The 17,544-nt window shown below is 40.3% G+C and overlaps 2 protein-coding genes across 3 annotated transcripts in view; both read right to left on the bottom strand.

Annotated features, from left to right (window-relative positions):
• Positions 1 to 993, bottom strand: part of BEND5 (BEN domain containing 5) — a 36,840-nt gene extending 35,847 nt beyond the window's left edge. Inside the window, exon 1 of one of the 2 annotated variants that reach the window (XM_026086955.1) lies at positions 548 to 993. In XM_026086955.1, the coding sequence (XP_025942740.1) occupies positions 548 to 560 (13 nt within the window). In that variant the 5' untranslated portion in view covers positions 561 to 993. The remainder of the gene's footprint in view (positions 1 to 547) is intronic. The other variant, XM_026086959.1, reaches the window with a different exon arrangement.
• The window catches only part of AGBL4 (ATP/GTP binding protein like 4), a 950,635-nt gene that overhangs the window by 396,169 nt on the left and 536,922 nt on the right, over positions 1 to 17,544 (bottom strand). The window lies entirely within an intron of this gene.

Genomic DNA, 17,544 nt, shown 5'->3' with positions numbered 1-17,544 from the left:
CCCTCGGCCGGGAAGATGGCGGCCTGGGGCGCGGGGCGGGCGCGCGGGGCGGCGGCGGTGTTAGCGGGGCCTCGGAGAGGAGCGCGCCCCAGGAGGCAGCCCTCCCGCGGCCCCGGTGCGGCCTGGAGGGGTGCGGAGAAACCAGCAGAAACCAGGAGAGGGAACGAGGCAGCTTTTGCAAACAAAGAGAGGAGCCAAGCCGAGACCGAACATGGAAGAGGAGCTCGAAGTTCGTGGAGAGGCACTAGGAGGCACCTCTTCAGCAACCACTAGGGACCCCCAGAGACCCCCGTGGAAGCCCCTCGGAGACCCAGACCGCATGCGTAACGACTATGCAAATATGATAATTAGTTCCAGGAAATAGAATGAATATGTATAATCATTCCAGGAAATCTAATGCATATGCATGTAACAGAGCAATATAAGCTTTGACTGCTGCAACATAYGGGATGCACGTTGGGAAGGGGCGCACCAGGCAGGCTGCCGGGCCGCGCCGAGTGCGGGGAGAGGGACGGGAGCACGTTTATAGGCATGGAGTCTGACTCACGGTCACACGACATTTGGTGTGGAGATGCACCTTTTCTGCTGACCTCATGCCCTGTGGGGGAAAATGGGCCCTTTTTGCTGATCTCGTGCCCGTTTCTGGCCTCACCAGTTGCAACCCGTATCTCCTAGTTCCTCCTGGTCAGCGCTGGGCGCTGTCAGTTACTTGTGGTTAATTGGGCCCGAGATAAGGGGTGGGGGAGGGTAGTTGCGCTCTGCCACATGGACCAAAAGCGGAAAACAACTGAAGTATCAGAAACCTATCGTTACGCCCAGCTTAGAAGTCCGTCTCTTAAAAAATGAAAACATAAGGAATACATACAGTTGTACTGTAGCTGTGCAAGCTGATAACTGATATTTCAGTAACAAGCTGTAAACTTCCCATACAATAATGGGAGCTTTATTATCTTAGCAATTACAGAGTTTTGCAAATACTTCAGTTTAAGATTTGGTATTTAAATGCCTATACTTTATGTTAACAATAAAGTATTGCCAGACTGGTATGTAATTACAGGCAAATATAATTCTGCTACAAGGTATGGATGACAAATGTATTCTAGCAGCTAGGCTGCAAGGGAAATGAAATTCCAGCAAAGATTGTGTTGCTGATCAAACAACAACAGCTGCTGTAGCAATCATATCTCCCCTACCTCATGTTACAATAGAGGTAGAAGGAGCTGCAGAAAGACAACAGGACAGACCAATAGCTGGAGTTACTCCATGGACTCTGTCAGAATTACACAAAGGACAATTCTGCCCCACTAAGTTCGGTAGCTAGTGAATGATTCAGTACACTGAATCTTACTGAGATTGTATTTCCTTGGCAGCTAAAATCTATTAGCAACACCTAGGACTGCTGTCAAGGGAAAGGAACACAGAAAATGAAGAAACTGGAAATAACAGGTGAATTGAAGAGAAACTAAGGTCATAACAATTAGGGTAGACTTGGAAGAGGAGAGATCTCTTCAAGTACCAAGGACACCTGGGTAATTTGCCCCAATGAAAAAAAACTAAAAATATTCATGTAGAGGCAACTAAGCATCATTTGTTTTTGTTTTAGAAAAGGAACACACTAAACTGTTATTTGCAACATTTTACATTTCAGGGTTCAGTTACAGCAAAGACTGCTCCAAAGAGATCTTTTTATCAGCAGCAAAAATGGATCTCAAAACCTTTAGAAAGGCTATTTCACAATTCCCCATTGACAGGCATTTCTGGGAACAGATTAACAGTTGGGATGACAGACTGCATGTTTACACTTGGTCCCTAGCACACACATTGAACCAGAAGGCATTACAATGCTAAGGAAGAAATATCAATCCCATACATTTCTGTCCTGCCTACAAGGAACAGTGTTAATTTCTGGCTTTAAAATCCACACATAATCCACATTTGTTAGGGTGAAGCTGAGGAAAAGATCCATTTAAGCACAGAATACAAATGCACATGTATCAGCACTCTCTTCATATGGACCTTCAGCATTTCTGCTCCTGGTTAGCCAGTTGTTTTAACAAAGGCTAGCCAGGGAACACAATGTTAGCTCCAGGCTTAAAGTTGTAGAGTTCTTTTAAAGGTGTAGGTTTCAAACTCTTTGATAAGGGAATTACTGAATCCTCAGCAGATTTAAATCCTCTAGCAAGTCCAGCAACAAACACAACCCTGCTGAAAAGCAGCCTGTCATACTTTCAAAATACAAATAAAGCCACAGCTTAAAAAGTAAAAGCGTCACTCCAGGAGTCAGGAAACCACAAACGTGGTCACAGCCCATCCTGGACTTCTGAGTGGTTGTTTCCTGTAACACTACCTGTATTTTTCTGCTGTTATTTTTCTTGAAAAAGAAAGTGTTGAAGCAAAARATGACGCCTGTTGTCTTGATGTGCACTTTGTGTTTTCACCTGAAGATTCAAAATGAAAAACTGATAGTACCAATAATGGTTACCCAGGTGCGAACTTACTTTCACAGCAAAACATTAAAATTAGGCTCGTCAGTCATGTTTCAATATTTAGTATGAAACCATCAAGGGACACCATATTGATTTTTAATCTACTGATGGAGAAATTCCTATTTCCTTTCACCATCCAAGTGAAGAGGCTTTGCTACTACCTGACGACTCAACAATAGCCACACACTGGATTACTATTAGGAATCCCTACACTTTAAATATGCTTCTTAGAAAACTTTATTGCTTTCTTGTGAATTTATCCTCCAAGCAATACATTTCTTAAACAATTGTTTCAAAGCTCAAATACACCCTCAAAGAAAGATACATCCACAGTTTTCTAGATAGCAATAAGAAGTGACCAAAGGCACATTAGGTAACTCACTGTATTTTAACAGTAGCATTTAAAGTCATAAAGTTTCAAGAATAACTCAAATAACAATGCACAAGAACTGAGCACTGTTCAAAGGTTTATGTATGTACGTGATACAATGCACTCATAATCTAGTTAATTTTTACCAAGAATATAATCAATAGATTGTCTCTGGTCAGAAAATACCTCCAATTGATCCATTCCACAGTACCTCATTTTTATCTTATAATAAAGTACAAGATAAAGTCATTTCCAGGTATAAAGGAATCATCCTCTAAAAAAAGTCAAAAAGTCACATACAGCTTCTAAGTGTTTTGAAATGGAGAGGATTTTTGGCAGAAGGCAATCTTCAGCTAGACAAACAGAGTGGGCCAGGGATTCCTGAGAATTGTTCCCACTTGTCCAAACTGTCACTGAAATCGGGAATAAAACTCCCTAACACCAATGTAGCATTAAGAAGCAGGCATTCTCTTTATTACAGCGCCACATGCATGGGGGATCGCTCTGCCCAACGTGCATCCCGTATGTTGCAGTAGTCAAAGTTTATATTGCTCTGTTACATACATATGCATTAAATTTCCCRGAATGATTATACATATTCATTCTATTTCCTGGAACTAATTATCATATTTGCATAGTCATTACGCATGCGGTCTGAGTCTCTGAGGGGCTTCTGTGGGGGTCTCTGGTGGTCTCTAGTGGTTGCTGAAGAGGTGCCTCTTAGTGTCTTTCCATGAACTCTGAGCTCCTTTTCCATATATGGTCTCGGCTTGGCTCATCTCTTTGTTTGCAAAAGCTGTCTTGTTCCCTGTCTTGGTTTCAACTGGTTTCTGCTGGTTTATCTGCACTCCTTCAGGATGTACCAATCACAGTTGTAAGAATTGTGTCCTGGGGTGCACTCTTGTCCGAGACCCTGGTAACAGTTCCCCCCTTTGAGACTTCTTCTTGTCTGAGGCCTCTGGTAACAACTTCAGCTTTGTAAATAATTTTTAACTCCCAAGAAACCATTGCCACACTTTGCCATCAGCATCGCAATGATTACACATAAAATTCAAGCCAAAAAAAATAAGGTCCATTCCTATATGATTTTAGAAGATGGAGGAGAAAATGTTTGTGTCCACATTTAATTTCTGAAGTGCTCCAGTACCAAGAGGATAGTATTAGAACCTAGATTACACAGATAAATTCTTAAGATTACTCTTTTGAAATCTATGGCCTAAAACCATCCCCAGAAGAGGAAAGGCAGCACTGCAAGGCTATTTAGTCCCAGTTCCTGAGAGTGATCTAGCCTTTAGTGGGACTGAGGATAATACTCAATCATCTTTTACATTAAACTCTCACATCCTAACAGAATATTCTTTTAAATAAATGAAACCTAAAAAACACTTTATGGATCCATTCGCATAGGAGACATTTATTTCCCAGAGGTAGCTGGTATATTCTGTAGCATGAAAAGGTAATGATTAAGCAAAAGTGACCAGTGGAGAAAGCACTTTCCTCACTGTTAATGACTGGCTGGAGAAACCAAGGGCCAAAGAAGAAGACAGGCAGTCATTAACTGTTCAAAATTCCTGACCTAAAGGTCATTCTTACTGCTACAAAACTGGAAATAAATAAGTAATTATTTTCTTTGTGTTTTTATATGTACTGAAAAGATAGAATTCTGCTGTCTGTTGCTGTGGATATTGGTCTGTAAGATACTTATCTTTCCCATTCTGGCAGGCTATGCAAAGGATAGAGCTGGGATTGGCAACCTTTCAAGACTGCGTGCCAAACTGTATTTTCCTTTTCCAAATTACAGGTTAAATGTGCCCACAGAAAGTCAACAGGAAGAGGAGAGGCTGCCAGTGGGTGCTGTCTTGCCTCTGTGTGAGGTAGCAGTTCCCTGCTCTCACCTCATTCCTGGCTCAGCGGGAGCCAGGAGCTAGGTTGTCTGGGAGCTGCAAATGACTCCCAAATTGCCATGACTCCCAGCTCCCACCCCGCTGTGYACCATTCCAAATCTTGCTAAATGCCATCTTTTGTACTCAGGCAGTATGCTGTTTTCCATCCCATAAACTTCTTGCCTGAGAGAAAACTAGGAAAGACAACGTTTTCTTTGAGCTGACTTGTGCATGGACTCACCTTTGGAACGCGTCCTTTTGGTACCACTGCAACTATCTTCAAGAACCGCTCTGAAGACATCACTGCTGCTGGAGCCCAGATGATCTCTACTGGTCTCAGATCCACTGCCACCCACTGGTAGCATCCGCCTATATATTTGCACTCTATCTGGAAATTTGGACATTTGATTTGAGATTTTCCTTTTTTTTTTTTTTTTTTTAAACAGACTTTTCCCTGGCTTTTGATAGTCATTTTACTAATAGGAGATCACTCTGTGTAGCTTTTACAGAGATTTTGCACCACTGCAGGAATTCAATCCCTTCTGTACCTTAGATGACAAAGTGACTTTCATTTGGCAAGGACTAAAGTCTTTTTGTAATCTTCAGGCTTCAGTGAAAAGTATCATAGTAGACATTGCCCACGATTATGTACCAAGTCCTATTATGCTTTAGACAGAGCTTAAGAGGCRACTGATGGCCTATTTTCATAATATTTCTGTTTTAGTTTTCTATTCTCATATCTGCACAGCGCTGTTCTGTCGTGCACTGGCATTTATCTCACACTGACTGGGAGAACATTCCTGCAACCCTTTTCTGTGTAGACCGTACAGGTTGTTCTGCTTGCCAGGTTCACACAGTGATGTGGGATACACACAGACGAAAAAAGAGGTCAACTACTGCTGACTGCAGTTTTGCCAGAATGAAATTTCTGCCTCCTCGCACCTCTGGGTTTCTTCAGATGGTTGATTTTGGCCAGAGACTGGACAGACTCTAGAGACGAGTCTTACTTTTTTGGAAGGTTCTTGACAATCAGCAGCATCAGGAAGAGCATTTTGTAAGTGAGGACAGAGTCAAACTCAAAACTGCTTAAAGAGGTATGTTCTCACGCATCAGTGCTACTTAATTCATACTCTTGTCATACTCTTTCTAGCTCCTTTCAAGGCTTGTTATATTTCAGTATAAAGTGAGTTTTTTAGCAAATATTCCCAGTAATTAGAACTCACATCTCACCACTTCAGAAGAGAAGTTTTCTCCTTCTAATGAAAGTCATAATCAGAAATGGACCAACAACTCTTTTGGAGAATCTCAGCTGACGCGAGCATTTAAAATCCCCTTTGTGGAAGATGACACAGAACAGGAATAATCATTGGAATGGTTCAGAAAGGTGTCTTCTTCAGCTCTGTCTTGTTAATAATCACATTAAAAGCACATAACTCTTTACTGTCATAAGTGCCAAACTAACCTAGAAACTGAATGTACAAGTGCTCACTGGTATGACAACCTTTACTGCACTTTGTGAACCTCTCCACTCTTACGGAGACCAGACATCTGTATTATTTACAAATTATCCAAATAAACTTGCACCTGGTCTGCACTGGTAGGTGAAWWAAAAAAAAAAAAAAAAAAAAAGAACTGTGAGGAGTAGCTGTCACCTAACTCCCACAAATTCGTAACACGGGTTAACTATAACAGACCCCAACAGAAATTCTCCTTCTTCAGGGAGCAGGAACTACACAGTAATCTCACACAGCAAAGAAACGCTGGCGTTCGTCTTCGCCCCGCTTACACGCAAGGTGTTGCCCTCAAAATAGAAAATGGGATAGGAAGTTGACAGCCCAAGAGAGTTTTGAGTCCCCAAGGGGCTTTACGCTTCACTATTATTTTCCACGAAAGCCTAAGCAACATTTATTGTGCAATAATATTTAACATTCAGGCGAATCAGGATTTTTTTTTTAAGTGTGATCAGGGCTGTCACTGTATTTCCTCATAACAAAGAAAGCTTTGTTTCATAAAAAATATCTGTACTAAAATACCCTAGAGAAACTATAGTTCTTTTTTATTTTTATTTTTTAACCAAAAGGGGAATTTTCAAGTTTGAGGTTCCCTTTAAGTACTCTTCTAACATGAATATGTTTAAGGACGCTCTATCAAGTTCATGCATGAAATGTCATCCAGCCRTTAGTATACTTCTATGCAAATACAGCTGTGAAAACTAATAACTGAAATCTGAATTTTTTTCACATTTTCAGCTTATCATACACCGTTTCATTCTTTCCTGTTTTGTAACTCACATTAGCCTCTCTTATCAATAAAACAAAGCTCAGGTTATATTGCCTCCTGCTTAAATTCTCTACAAACATGAAAGCTGGACATTTGAATAAGCAATTTAATGTATACATTTTTATTCAGTTCAATATACTGATCTTCTCCTGGTAGGAATAAGTATTCTGCAAGATGGTTTCAGAGAAACACACCATTCAGAATATGAATTGGAATATTCTTGCAACACTTTTCAGTGAGGATGGCGCGATATTAAGATTAGATCCTGCATATAATCAAATGTTGATGCTTGTACACATAGTCTGGTATTTCTTTTCCTTTATAAGGTTTGTATGTAAAAACACAGCAATCCAATATTTTGAACATACACCGTCTGCAGATACCCCACAGTCCAAACCGATGAAAAAATAATGTCATTGAAAATAAGAAACTGTCTGGGGCATTGCCATACACAGACTTTGTTAAATTCATCGTAACTGGTTTTACTATTCTGAAGACAGAAAATATGGCAAAAATGGTCTTTCCAGAACAGCTAGAGAAACAGGGGTTGTGTCCATCCCTAAATTCAATCTTGGTGTATAGATTGAGGAGCTGTAAATATTTCCATAAACCTTCAAATGCTCTGATATGATACAGAGAATTTCCTCCCAATGGCTTATATTCTCCAAATTCCCCCTGTTTTTATTTACCAGTACATATAAGAGGTAATAAAATAGAAAAGATAAGATAGGTGGGGAGACAGCACGGATTATATCATGAGTAAAGGTTACATGTTACTACTGAGAATATATTAAAGTATTTAGTGAACATAAATATATAGCATACCTACAGTTTTTATCCAAAACCACAAGAGATATAAGAAAAGACAATAGAATGAAAGAAACCTGAATTTTCTTTAGGGGGCAAAACAGCAGCAGTGCAGTGCAGTAGCTGAAGATAATGCTTTAAAAAGTTAACCAGTCAGAAAGTGAGCTAATAATATTTTAGACAAATTTGCACTCCTGAAAAGTGCTGAATTGACACATTTCTTAACAACTCAGGACAGTTGAGTAGACACATTATCTGCCTTGCCTTTGACCTGCAGGGACTATCTCCACAGTCAAAGGCATAGTCGGTCTCCAAGGGCGAGTCAGTCTTTAATCCCACGTTGTGATTACTAACAAGGACACCAATTATAATTTAACAAAGAGAGGAGAGAGCAGTGTTATTGCGCTGAGGCATCTGTATTTACCTCAGTGATCAGCTACCATCCACAGCTGTATTTCACTGATTTTACAGACCAGGCATGACACAGATATTTTGATTATACGTGGCCTCCCACAGACTCGCTGAAATCACTCCTGACCACTATCACGGTATTTAAAAAAAATAATAATAAAAATCTGTTAATCCCCAAGAACAAGCCCAGTAAACATTCCCACTGATATTCCACGTTGCGCAATGGACTTAAAGAGTGGCTGGACCCCAGGAAGGACTCTGGCGCAACTGAAACACCTTGGCGCAAAATCACAGCCCAGGAATTCCCACGCAGTTATTGCCTAACCCTGGAGACGTATCTCTGGAGACCTCACACAACGTGTGCACTGCGCGTGGAGGTGCCCCGAACCCGGGCGGTAGACACCACGGAGCACGGCGCGTCTCAACTCCCATCCACCTCTGGAGCACAGACAGCAAGAGGATACCTCGCTCTTCCTACTGTCACAGCCTGGAAGTCTCACCTGAAGGTAGGTATCTGCAAACTTCATTCAGCAGACTGATTAGGGGAGATTCCTTTAAATATTGGCCAGCGAGGCCAGGAGGAGATCACGATTTTCTCCCATTTTTTATCGCTACCCTCCTAGCCAGGGTCCGTACTCAGCAAGCGAGATATCCGCTGTTGCCCCACTCTGCAACTCCAGCTCAAAAAATCCTGTTCTTCAGCTAGACATACACAATTCTCCCAAGCCAAATCTCCAGGAAAGGAATGCATGTGTCCCCAAACCTCGGGTGCCATGAATTATACTCCAGTTGACTTCCTATGGATTGCTTGTAAAGGTAAAAGCATAGCAGGTGACCAAGCTACTGCAGGGTAACATATTTCTTCTGCTGACAGCTAAACTACTTGGAATTAACTCATGTTTACCAATAGTAAGAGCACATACATAGGCAGTTACTCTAAATCAGCTGATTTGCAGCAAACTGGTTACCCCACAGTAATTTATTTGGGGGTTTATATTCTAAGAAGAGAATGTTGCTGAAATGGGAAGTAAAAGATGTAAGTAACAATTATTTACTCTTAATAAACGCCTCAACTACCTCCAAGGTTCTGTCTCCTCTGACAAAACACTCTCAGTGAGCATACATACTGTTCTCCTAATGTGTGTTATATATTTTGGTTTGTTTGGGGGGTTGTTTTTTTACATCTTCAGATTTGAAGTCAATTGGGAATGAAAAAAATTCATTTACATACAAATGTCCCACTTTAAATACTTTATGTTTTGTTTTTAAATTACATTCCTCTCTGAAATAGCAAGATCAATATAAAATCCATGCTTAGTAAGCCTTAGAAGAATATTATGAGAATTCCTTCTGTCTTAAAAACTCCTCTAAAATGGCAGCTATGTCTTTGGGTTACTTGTTTAATGAACGACAGTGGAAGGCTGCCAGTAATCAGTATTGGAGGGGGAGGAGGTATTTACTTGGAAAAGTAGCATGGGTTTCAGTAACCAACTTTCATCTTTTAAGTTTATAAGTTTTGGTTCTAGTTATTTAAGTTACCAAGTTATCTCTAGGCAATTAAAATATATTCTATAGTTTAACCTTTGGATGATATATAAATACACACATAGACACTCCTACAAGGCAATTTGTCTGCCAATCTGGAAAATGCTAACATTACAGTCAATAAGTCAACAGTCTGCAATGTTAAATTATGAAATCAGAAAGAAATCTAGCTCACATTCAATCTGGATTTAAAGATCATAAGAATTTCCAATGTTCTGTGTGGGACAGTAAATTTCAAAGACGCCTGTATTCTTCACCAACAATCACGATCTGCACAGCGTGTTCAGGTATTGCTGGAGAGATTAAAAATACAAAAACAGAGCAGAACAGCTCAGCATCAGATAATCACAAGCAATTCTATGTCAGCAACAGACAGCTGGAGACATATGCCAGCAATATTGAAAAAGTGGTAAAATGGAGATTTCGTGACAGCAAGGACGTGGGATTCATACATTAAGCTAGAACTCAACCAAAAACATTGAAATTGTTGTTCACAAGTAACAGCTCCCTATCACACATTCAGAAAGTCTACCATTTTGGCATAAAAATATTTAAAACAAAAACTAAGCAGAAAAAAGTACTTTTTCTCTCTTTCTTATTTTGAACGTTGAACATTTGTATGCATTTAATATTATTATCTTGGACAAAGAGCTCAGGATATTTTTCTCAGATCAAGTGGAAGAGCGGGTCAAGTTTCTCCTGTCTAGTTATGTTGTCCAAAACTTATGTTTTATGAATGTTTTGTGTGAAAAAGTAGTTTGATGGAATTTTACATTCAAATGTTTGTGTAAAGATCCATACATCTATTTACTGTTGAAATGAAAATGAGCAACGATAACTCGTTTCAGTTCACATACTTGGAGTCATTCTCTTATTCCCTTCTCCTTGAGTTTCAAGTGTCCATTAATTGTTATCCTTCTCCAACGCTCAATCCCCTCTATCCCTACTTTTCTCTCTTACTTTAAAATTTAAACATCTACTGCTAAGAAGTAAATAAGTCTGAGAAAAAGGCTAAGAAAATTCTTTTATATTTACTATTTTGAATCAAAAGAATGATGTCACGCTATGAAGGTTTGATAGTAACAACTGAGACAGTAATGTAATAAAAAAATTATGTTTACTTCCTCACGCAAACTCTTGGATTAGTAACATCCATCAAAATAATGTGATTACTGATTTAGAAAGGATAATCCAAAATCATCAATTACTAATTTAGAAAGGATAACTTGAAATCATTGATTACTGATTTAGAAAGGATAACCCAAAATCATCGATTACTGATTTAGAAAGGATAACCCGAAACCGTCAGTTACTGCGCTAGTAGTTGGAAGCACTGCTTATCCCGACTTGAAGGCTTTCTTGTTCCCTCTCTTAGTGAGAGGACTCTCAACCTCGAGGAGTTCCCTTAACACAGCGTCCCAGGAAAGGGGGGGGGGGGATGCTCACGGTGCAGCCGGAGAGGATGGTCAGGTCACGTTCCCGTCCCTGCTCAAACTCTCCTAGCTGCCAAGTCTCTCTTTACGAGGCTGGGGCTCTGGGCAAACCCTGCTTTTGCTGCCCCCTGCGAGTTTCACGGTCACAGGGCTGTGTGTTTGTCTGCTTGCAAGGACCCTGCTGGCGAGGCAGGACCACAACGCCTCCGTATCGCTTCTCCCCTCCCTGCGGGTCCGTGCAGATTCCTCGGCCTTGTCGGGCGGCAGAGTTCTKCAGTCCCGTGAGCTCSTCTGGTCTGCAGCCTTGAGCATGTCAGGCCTTGCGCATATCAGGCGGCAGACGACTTCAGTCCTGTTAACTCTTCACTCGCTCATCAGATGACAACAGGAAAAAATACTTTGACTAGTGAAGCAGAAAATAACGTCCATTTCCACTGCTTTCTCTCAGAACTTCCCCCATAGTCACCCCCAAACTGTTTCTTCCCCCCCCCCTTATTTTTTTGTAGTTGACCATGTAAAATCAGGATAAAAAATAAAAAGATCTGATCCTGAAAAAAAGCAAAAGTTTTCTATCTCCACGAACAAAATAAACATCTCATAGAAAACCCTCTACATGTTAGATTTCCCATAAAAATGGAAAATTGATTTAAAATATTCATGAGGAAGTAGTAAGTCTCTTGATGAGTTCATACCAGTTGCATATGAACAACAGTGAATAGAGGTGGTTAGACCTGAGGCCTTCTGATTTTATTGCCGAGGCTCTACCTTTGCGTCTCTAACGTTTTGTCCTGGGATCTCTCTATGACAAGATTCCTGCAGGCTGCAACTCTTGGGGAGGGTAACGGAGACAAGTGACTTGTGAATTAACTAAGGCCCAGGCCACCGAGGTCTTTGTATTTTAGGACTAGGAGCTTGATGCAGATTGAAGAACAATGTAATGCTGGAGGCACTGATGAAAGATTTTGAAAAAACAAGGAAAGAAGAGGCTTCAGCAGGGAACGGCAGATAGATAGCAAAAACAAATGACAGAAAGTTCTGAAAGGAATAAAAATGCAATGGTGAGTAATAGAAATAAAAAAGAAAAGAAGAAATGGGTACAAAGAGCTTGCAGGCCCCAGGTAACTTGCTTGCATGATGGATGTGTATCATCTGGGGCATTTAATCAAGCAAGTTTCATACCTGTTTTTTACACTGATGCTTATAGTTTCATTATGCTATTCAGTCTAGGTGGGCTAGGCAGAATTGGCCTTAACTTTAGCTTAATAAAACTTCAGCAGCTAGTTTAAGCTACTCTTTTAGGTCAATGGAGGGCCACCACCTCCAGAGGGAGAGACCACCCATCAGTTCAGGGATAGGAAGAACTGCGCTCTCCTTTTGAATTGATTATTGGTTCCTCAATGTCCATCTCAAACTGGGCACCTAGTTTTCATGTGCCTGGAGCTAGATATGCTGAATTTTAGCCTAGGCATTCTCCTTCCCCCCAGAACTGATACATAAATCAATATTGGAGCAATTTCAACAGATGAGCACACAAGCTCTAGTTTTGGGATGTAGCGTGCTGCTCTGAACCACAACCCTATCTGAATCTAGGCACAAAGCCAGCGTACCTGGCCCTGAGAGTGTTGTCCCAAATCGGGGATTCGTTACCCAGTGTGCAACAAGTCAATCCACACACAGAGTTGAGACATCACTTTATTTCGAGATTGCGCAAAGTCAAGTGCTGAGGGGTAAATTCACAAAGCTAGCATCCAGGTATTTCTTTATCATTCAATTTATACAGTTTTTCTCAGCCAAGAGCTGCCTCTTGTTCTGCCCTTATTACATGATTGGTTAAATTATTTGCATATTGCTTACACGGCACTTCTCACTTAGGCATGCCCAGTGGGGAAGGGTCTCCCCACAATTAGGGGTCTTCAACCTAGTGGGTGTGATTTGCAGCATTATAATGATATTATAATGAAGAAAGTTCACTCTCGGTTACAGCTAGCTGTTGTTTTTTTGCTGACTGATTAGATACATACAGGTTCCCAGGATGTTCCTAACTTGAAGGACGAACATTGTGGCTAACACTGATTAGGAGTTTCTCCCCTGTTCACTCTTGGCAGCTTCAAAGATAAGGTGCTCCAGTCCTAAATCGTAACCATTTAAATTCCTTCTGAAATGAAATTCTCAAGTTCAGTTAATAATCCAGATAACAAGAGGACCACAGTGGTATAAAGGTGATATTCCAGTGGCACTGAGCCCATGTGGCACCCTTCTGCTGTCCTAGAGGCATGTGGCTGAGCCTATCCTACATCTGTTGATGAAAGTCTGTTTTAACTTGTGTTTGGGGCTGCTACCATGCAAAATACATTACAGCAGCCTACGTTTCTCTCATCTGGAAGCCAGCCCATCAGATCAGCACTACCAGAGAAACACTAAAGCCACCTTGCAGCCTCACCTTACCCAGGCCAGAACGCTGACTGCTGCAAAAAACATGAATCAAACAGAGCATTGACTACATTAATCAAAATGATCACTGTTGCAAGATCTGCTAAGAACAAAGAAAACAAATCCAAGGAAAGTTAACACTAGAAACCATTTGCAAGGCTCCATGAGTCAGCTAATGAAATAACTGTCAATTGTAGACACGAACCTTTTGTGATTGCACACAATTTAAATATAAAGTAATTTGCATTCAGGAATCCAAGTCTCCCTGAAAAAAGATTAACAATAGGATTCACTTTCTTTCCTCAACCTTTTTTCTCCCTCCCTTCCCCCCAGGGATGGCTCTGATAAGGTCACCTTATTAATGCAGATCTCTGTTTTTCAGAAAGCAGCCAAGAGTTTAACTGTTTCACTGTGAAATGATCTATGAGATGAGAACAGTCCATTTTTTATCCTTGATTGATCATTTCAGCTTGTATAACAGCAAATCCTAAGGGACACCACTCAAATCCCTGCTTCAGAATGACCTAAAGACTCAGCGCTAAAAATGTTGTGCTCCACTACACAATCCTTCATAGTTTTTTCTTAACTTAGCATTTTCCAAAGATCATAATAAAGTCGCCTTGCATGATTACAGTTCTCTGCAGAAAAAAACATCTTATAAATAAGCAATCATTTTAACAGTTGAGAGTCGGGTACCACTACAGCCAGAAGATGAACTGAGGCATCAAATAGTTAATACTTTTTCTCCAGACACAAAGTTAGAGACACAGCTGTGATCTCAATTCAGGTGTCACGACTTCTCATTTCCTTCACTGGCCACTAGACACCTGTTTCCCTGCTCTTAATAGCCTTTGATGGGAACTGCCTGGTGCCAAAATCAGAGTCCCTAGCTCCTATATGATGAGTTGAAAAAGAAAGCTATTCTCTTTTTTTAGTTATTTACTGTGTATAAATTTTATCTCAACTCCATTGTGGGGGTTTTGTTCTCTATTTTATGCACTTTCAGTCAACTAATCTTCATTTTGCTTTTTTTGGTGACTTTTCACTGACGTGTACTGAGTCCTTAAATAAATCACTAGGAATATAAATAGCAATGGCTGGATTACAAAGGATTCTGGAACACTTGTGATAGTAAATTAACTGGCAGGCAAACCTACAGCTGCCAACGACTGATGTAATACTTTATAGTATTGTTTTCTAGATTGTATAAAGGAGAATTATTGTCCTTTGAGCTTCCTTCTGATTTTTTTTTTTCAGCCTGTCAAACAGTTCAACAATTTGATGCTCATACAAAATTCACAGAGAAAACACTTAGTGGAATTTAAAAGCAAAAGTACTTCATGCTTATAAAACCCCATTATCATACACACAAACTGGGGGAGAGTGTCAAAGACACAAGTAGCAGTTAGAATTTGGGAAAGAAACTGCAGGAACATCTTTTTGTTCTCAGAAATATTTCCAAAAAGCTGGGCATTTATCCATATAAAGAGCTACCACATCAAGCACCATTTGGCACAGCTCCCCCCATGTCTTTTCATCCTAGTCGTTCTTCAGAAATGCTAAACTCACAATTCACACAGAGTGGTGTATCACGATAGTGCAACGTAAAATTTCTGTAATAATCTGATGGAGTAACATTAATTATGAAGACTCTGTATAGGCCACACACATCTTTGCATCCCTTTATAAAACACTGACACATTCCCTATCTAGAAGGGACCACCATGCTAGAGCACGATCCTGCAAGTACCTGCTCCTGGACGTAGTGTTTGCTATGATGAGTAAGCCCACTGAAGCGCCCAGCAACCCACACGGCTGGGACAGCAAGCTCTGATTCACATCTGGGACCAATACTAATGAAGATACTGCTACTACTAATGAAGATCTGACTATGTTTTTGCAGGCTCAGATTCAGATGGTAAAGGACAACAGCTTGTCCATGAGACAAAGCAGGTAAGAAGTGCAAGAACAGACAATGGTTCTCTTCAGAAATAAGTTTAAAGTAGAAAAACAAAATTTAGAAAAAAGGAACAGGAAGACATGGGGTAGTTGCATAGTGATGATGATGATGATGTAGTCAAGAGGGGAAAAAGTATATGCAGCAGTAGTGATACAGGAGATTATTACAGAGGTGCACCAAAGACAAGACTGGGATTACGCAGGACTCAAGACAGCAAGGACAAAAGGCTCAGTTCTGACACAGCAAAGAAAGGGAAGCAATAAAAAGATTCAAAGAGCAAGAGGTTTAGCTGGGAGCAGCAGGAGGAGCGATTCTTAGCCACTCCGTTGCACTTCGGTAATAGCTTTTGGTCCCAAGCCTGGATACAGAAGATAATGTCTATGAAAAAGTCTCATAAACCTCACTGATTACAGAACAGACAGTCTGCTAGACCAGACTCTGATCGCTGTGCCTATTTTAGCAAGTGAGCATGCAGTGTCAGTAATGCTATGAAGCAATCGTACAAGAATCTGATTTAAGTAACTTATGTAGTAAGCATCCTGAGACAGAATACCCTTGCACTGAAAGGAGTACGCTATTCCTCCGTACAACATGTAACTGCCTTTCATTTGTCTCATTTCAGAGACTGATTTTAGTCTTTTGGAGAGATGAGTGGCACATGCTGGAGGTATTCTGCCTAAGATGTGTTATTTCATTAATTGAATGTTATTTAAGCAAATCTCACAGCTTCAGAAGACACACTAACATTTGCAGGGTATCACTGACGGATACATAAACTTCACTGAAAAATTCAACTGTCGTTCTGCAATAGTATGGCCTGAATATTTATTGCCTTTTATTTACATTATGGCTATTCTCATGGATAGATATGAATTCTAAGATACATGAAAAAATCATTTCCATCAATAAAACATCCAGAATGTTAAAATAAATCTCTCTTCATCCCCACCAAAACCGAAGTAATCCTCTCTCCACCTATGCCCCTCTATTAGTAAAGGCCTGGGTTTAGAGAAAGTTCTTGCTATAGTCTCTGAGCGTTATCAGACTCAGGTTCTTCCCCATGTGATAAAAATTTGTCCAAAAAAGTCGCCAATATCATGTATAGATCCTGGTGCAGAATAAAGCGAGATTATTATAAAAATAATTAACTTTAGCATAGAGGAGTCTAAGGTCAGCTATCTGGTTACTCGCCTGGGTGATTATTTTTACAGCGCAGTGTAACTGAGAAAGGCACTAACTATTCTAAGGTTTGTGTTAAGGCTCTTGGCATGTCCAGTGCGAACTAGGGGCTTCCCAGCAGCACAAAGTGACTCAGACCGGGTTGGGCTGCATTTACCTTAGTCTTCCTGCATACTTACTGCCTGCTGAATATTAAAGATATACTTTTAACAACGCATTCTGTAAATAGTGTCTACGTTATTCTAAAAAAGCCCTTAATTTCCCAAAGTGAATGATTTCATTTTTTTTAAGTTATTATTACATTACTGAAAGACATGGATCTTTGAGGTAACAAGTCTGTGCAGAACAACTTTTAGACTAAACATCAGATAGATATATGGTTAGCAAGGAAGTAAGAACAAAGAAGAGAAAAAAATATCTTTAGAATACCCCTGCAAAATACTGCTTGAAGTCGCAGAGATGCCCAAAGTAAGAGAAGAAACGTGCGTTTGTGTTCGTCAGTTTTTTAAGGAATAAACTAAATGAAAGAGGAAGGAATTAAATGTGGTCTTAAATGGGTTAAAGACAGTTACAACAGTGCAGGCTAAAGGCTTTTTACTGTCCCTTTCTTTGCAGCAGGACAAACTTGCACAGAAATGGGGCAGATGGGTACAAAACTGGGAATGGCAATAAATCAAAATGCAACTAGGCAACAAGTGTGGAGTGCTAACAGCAAGCTTGTGTCGTGAAATATAAAGCACTACTACAAAGACAAGGGAAA

This window comes from Apteryx rowi, unplaced genomic scaffold (genome assembly GCF_003343035.1).
Source record: "Apteryx rowi isolate R43461 unplaced genomic scaffold, aptRow1 scaffold_7, whole genome shotgun sequence".
In the NCBI taxonomy this organism is placed as follows: Eukaryota; Metazoa; Chordata; class Aves; order Apterygiformes; family Apterygidae; genus Apteryx; species Apteryx rowi.
This window is presented reverse-complemented; position numbering and strand designations above follow the sequence as displayed.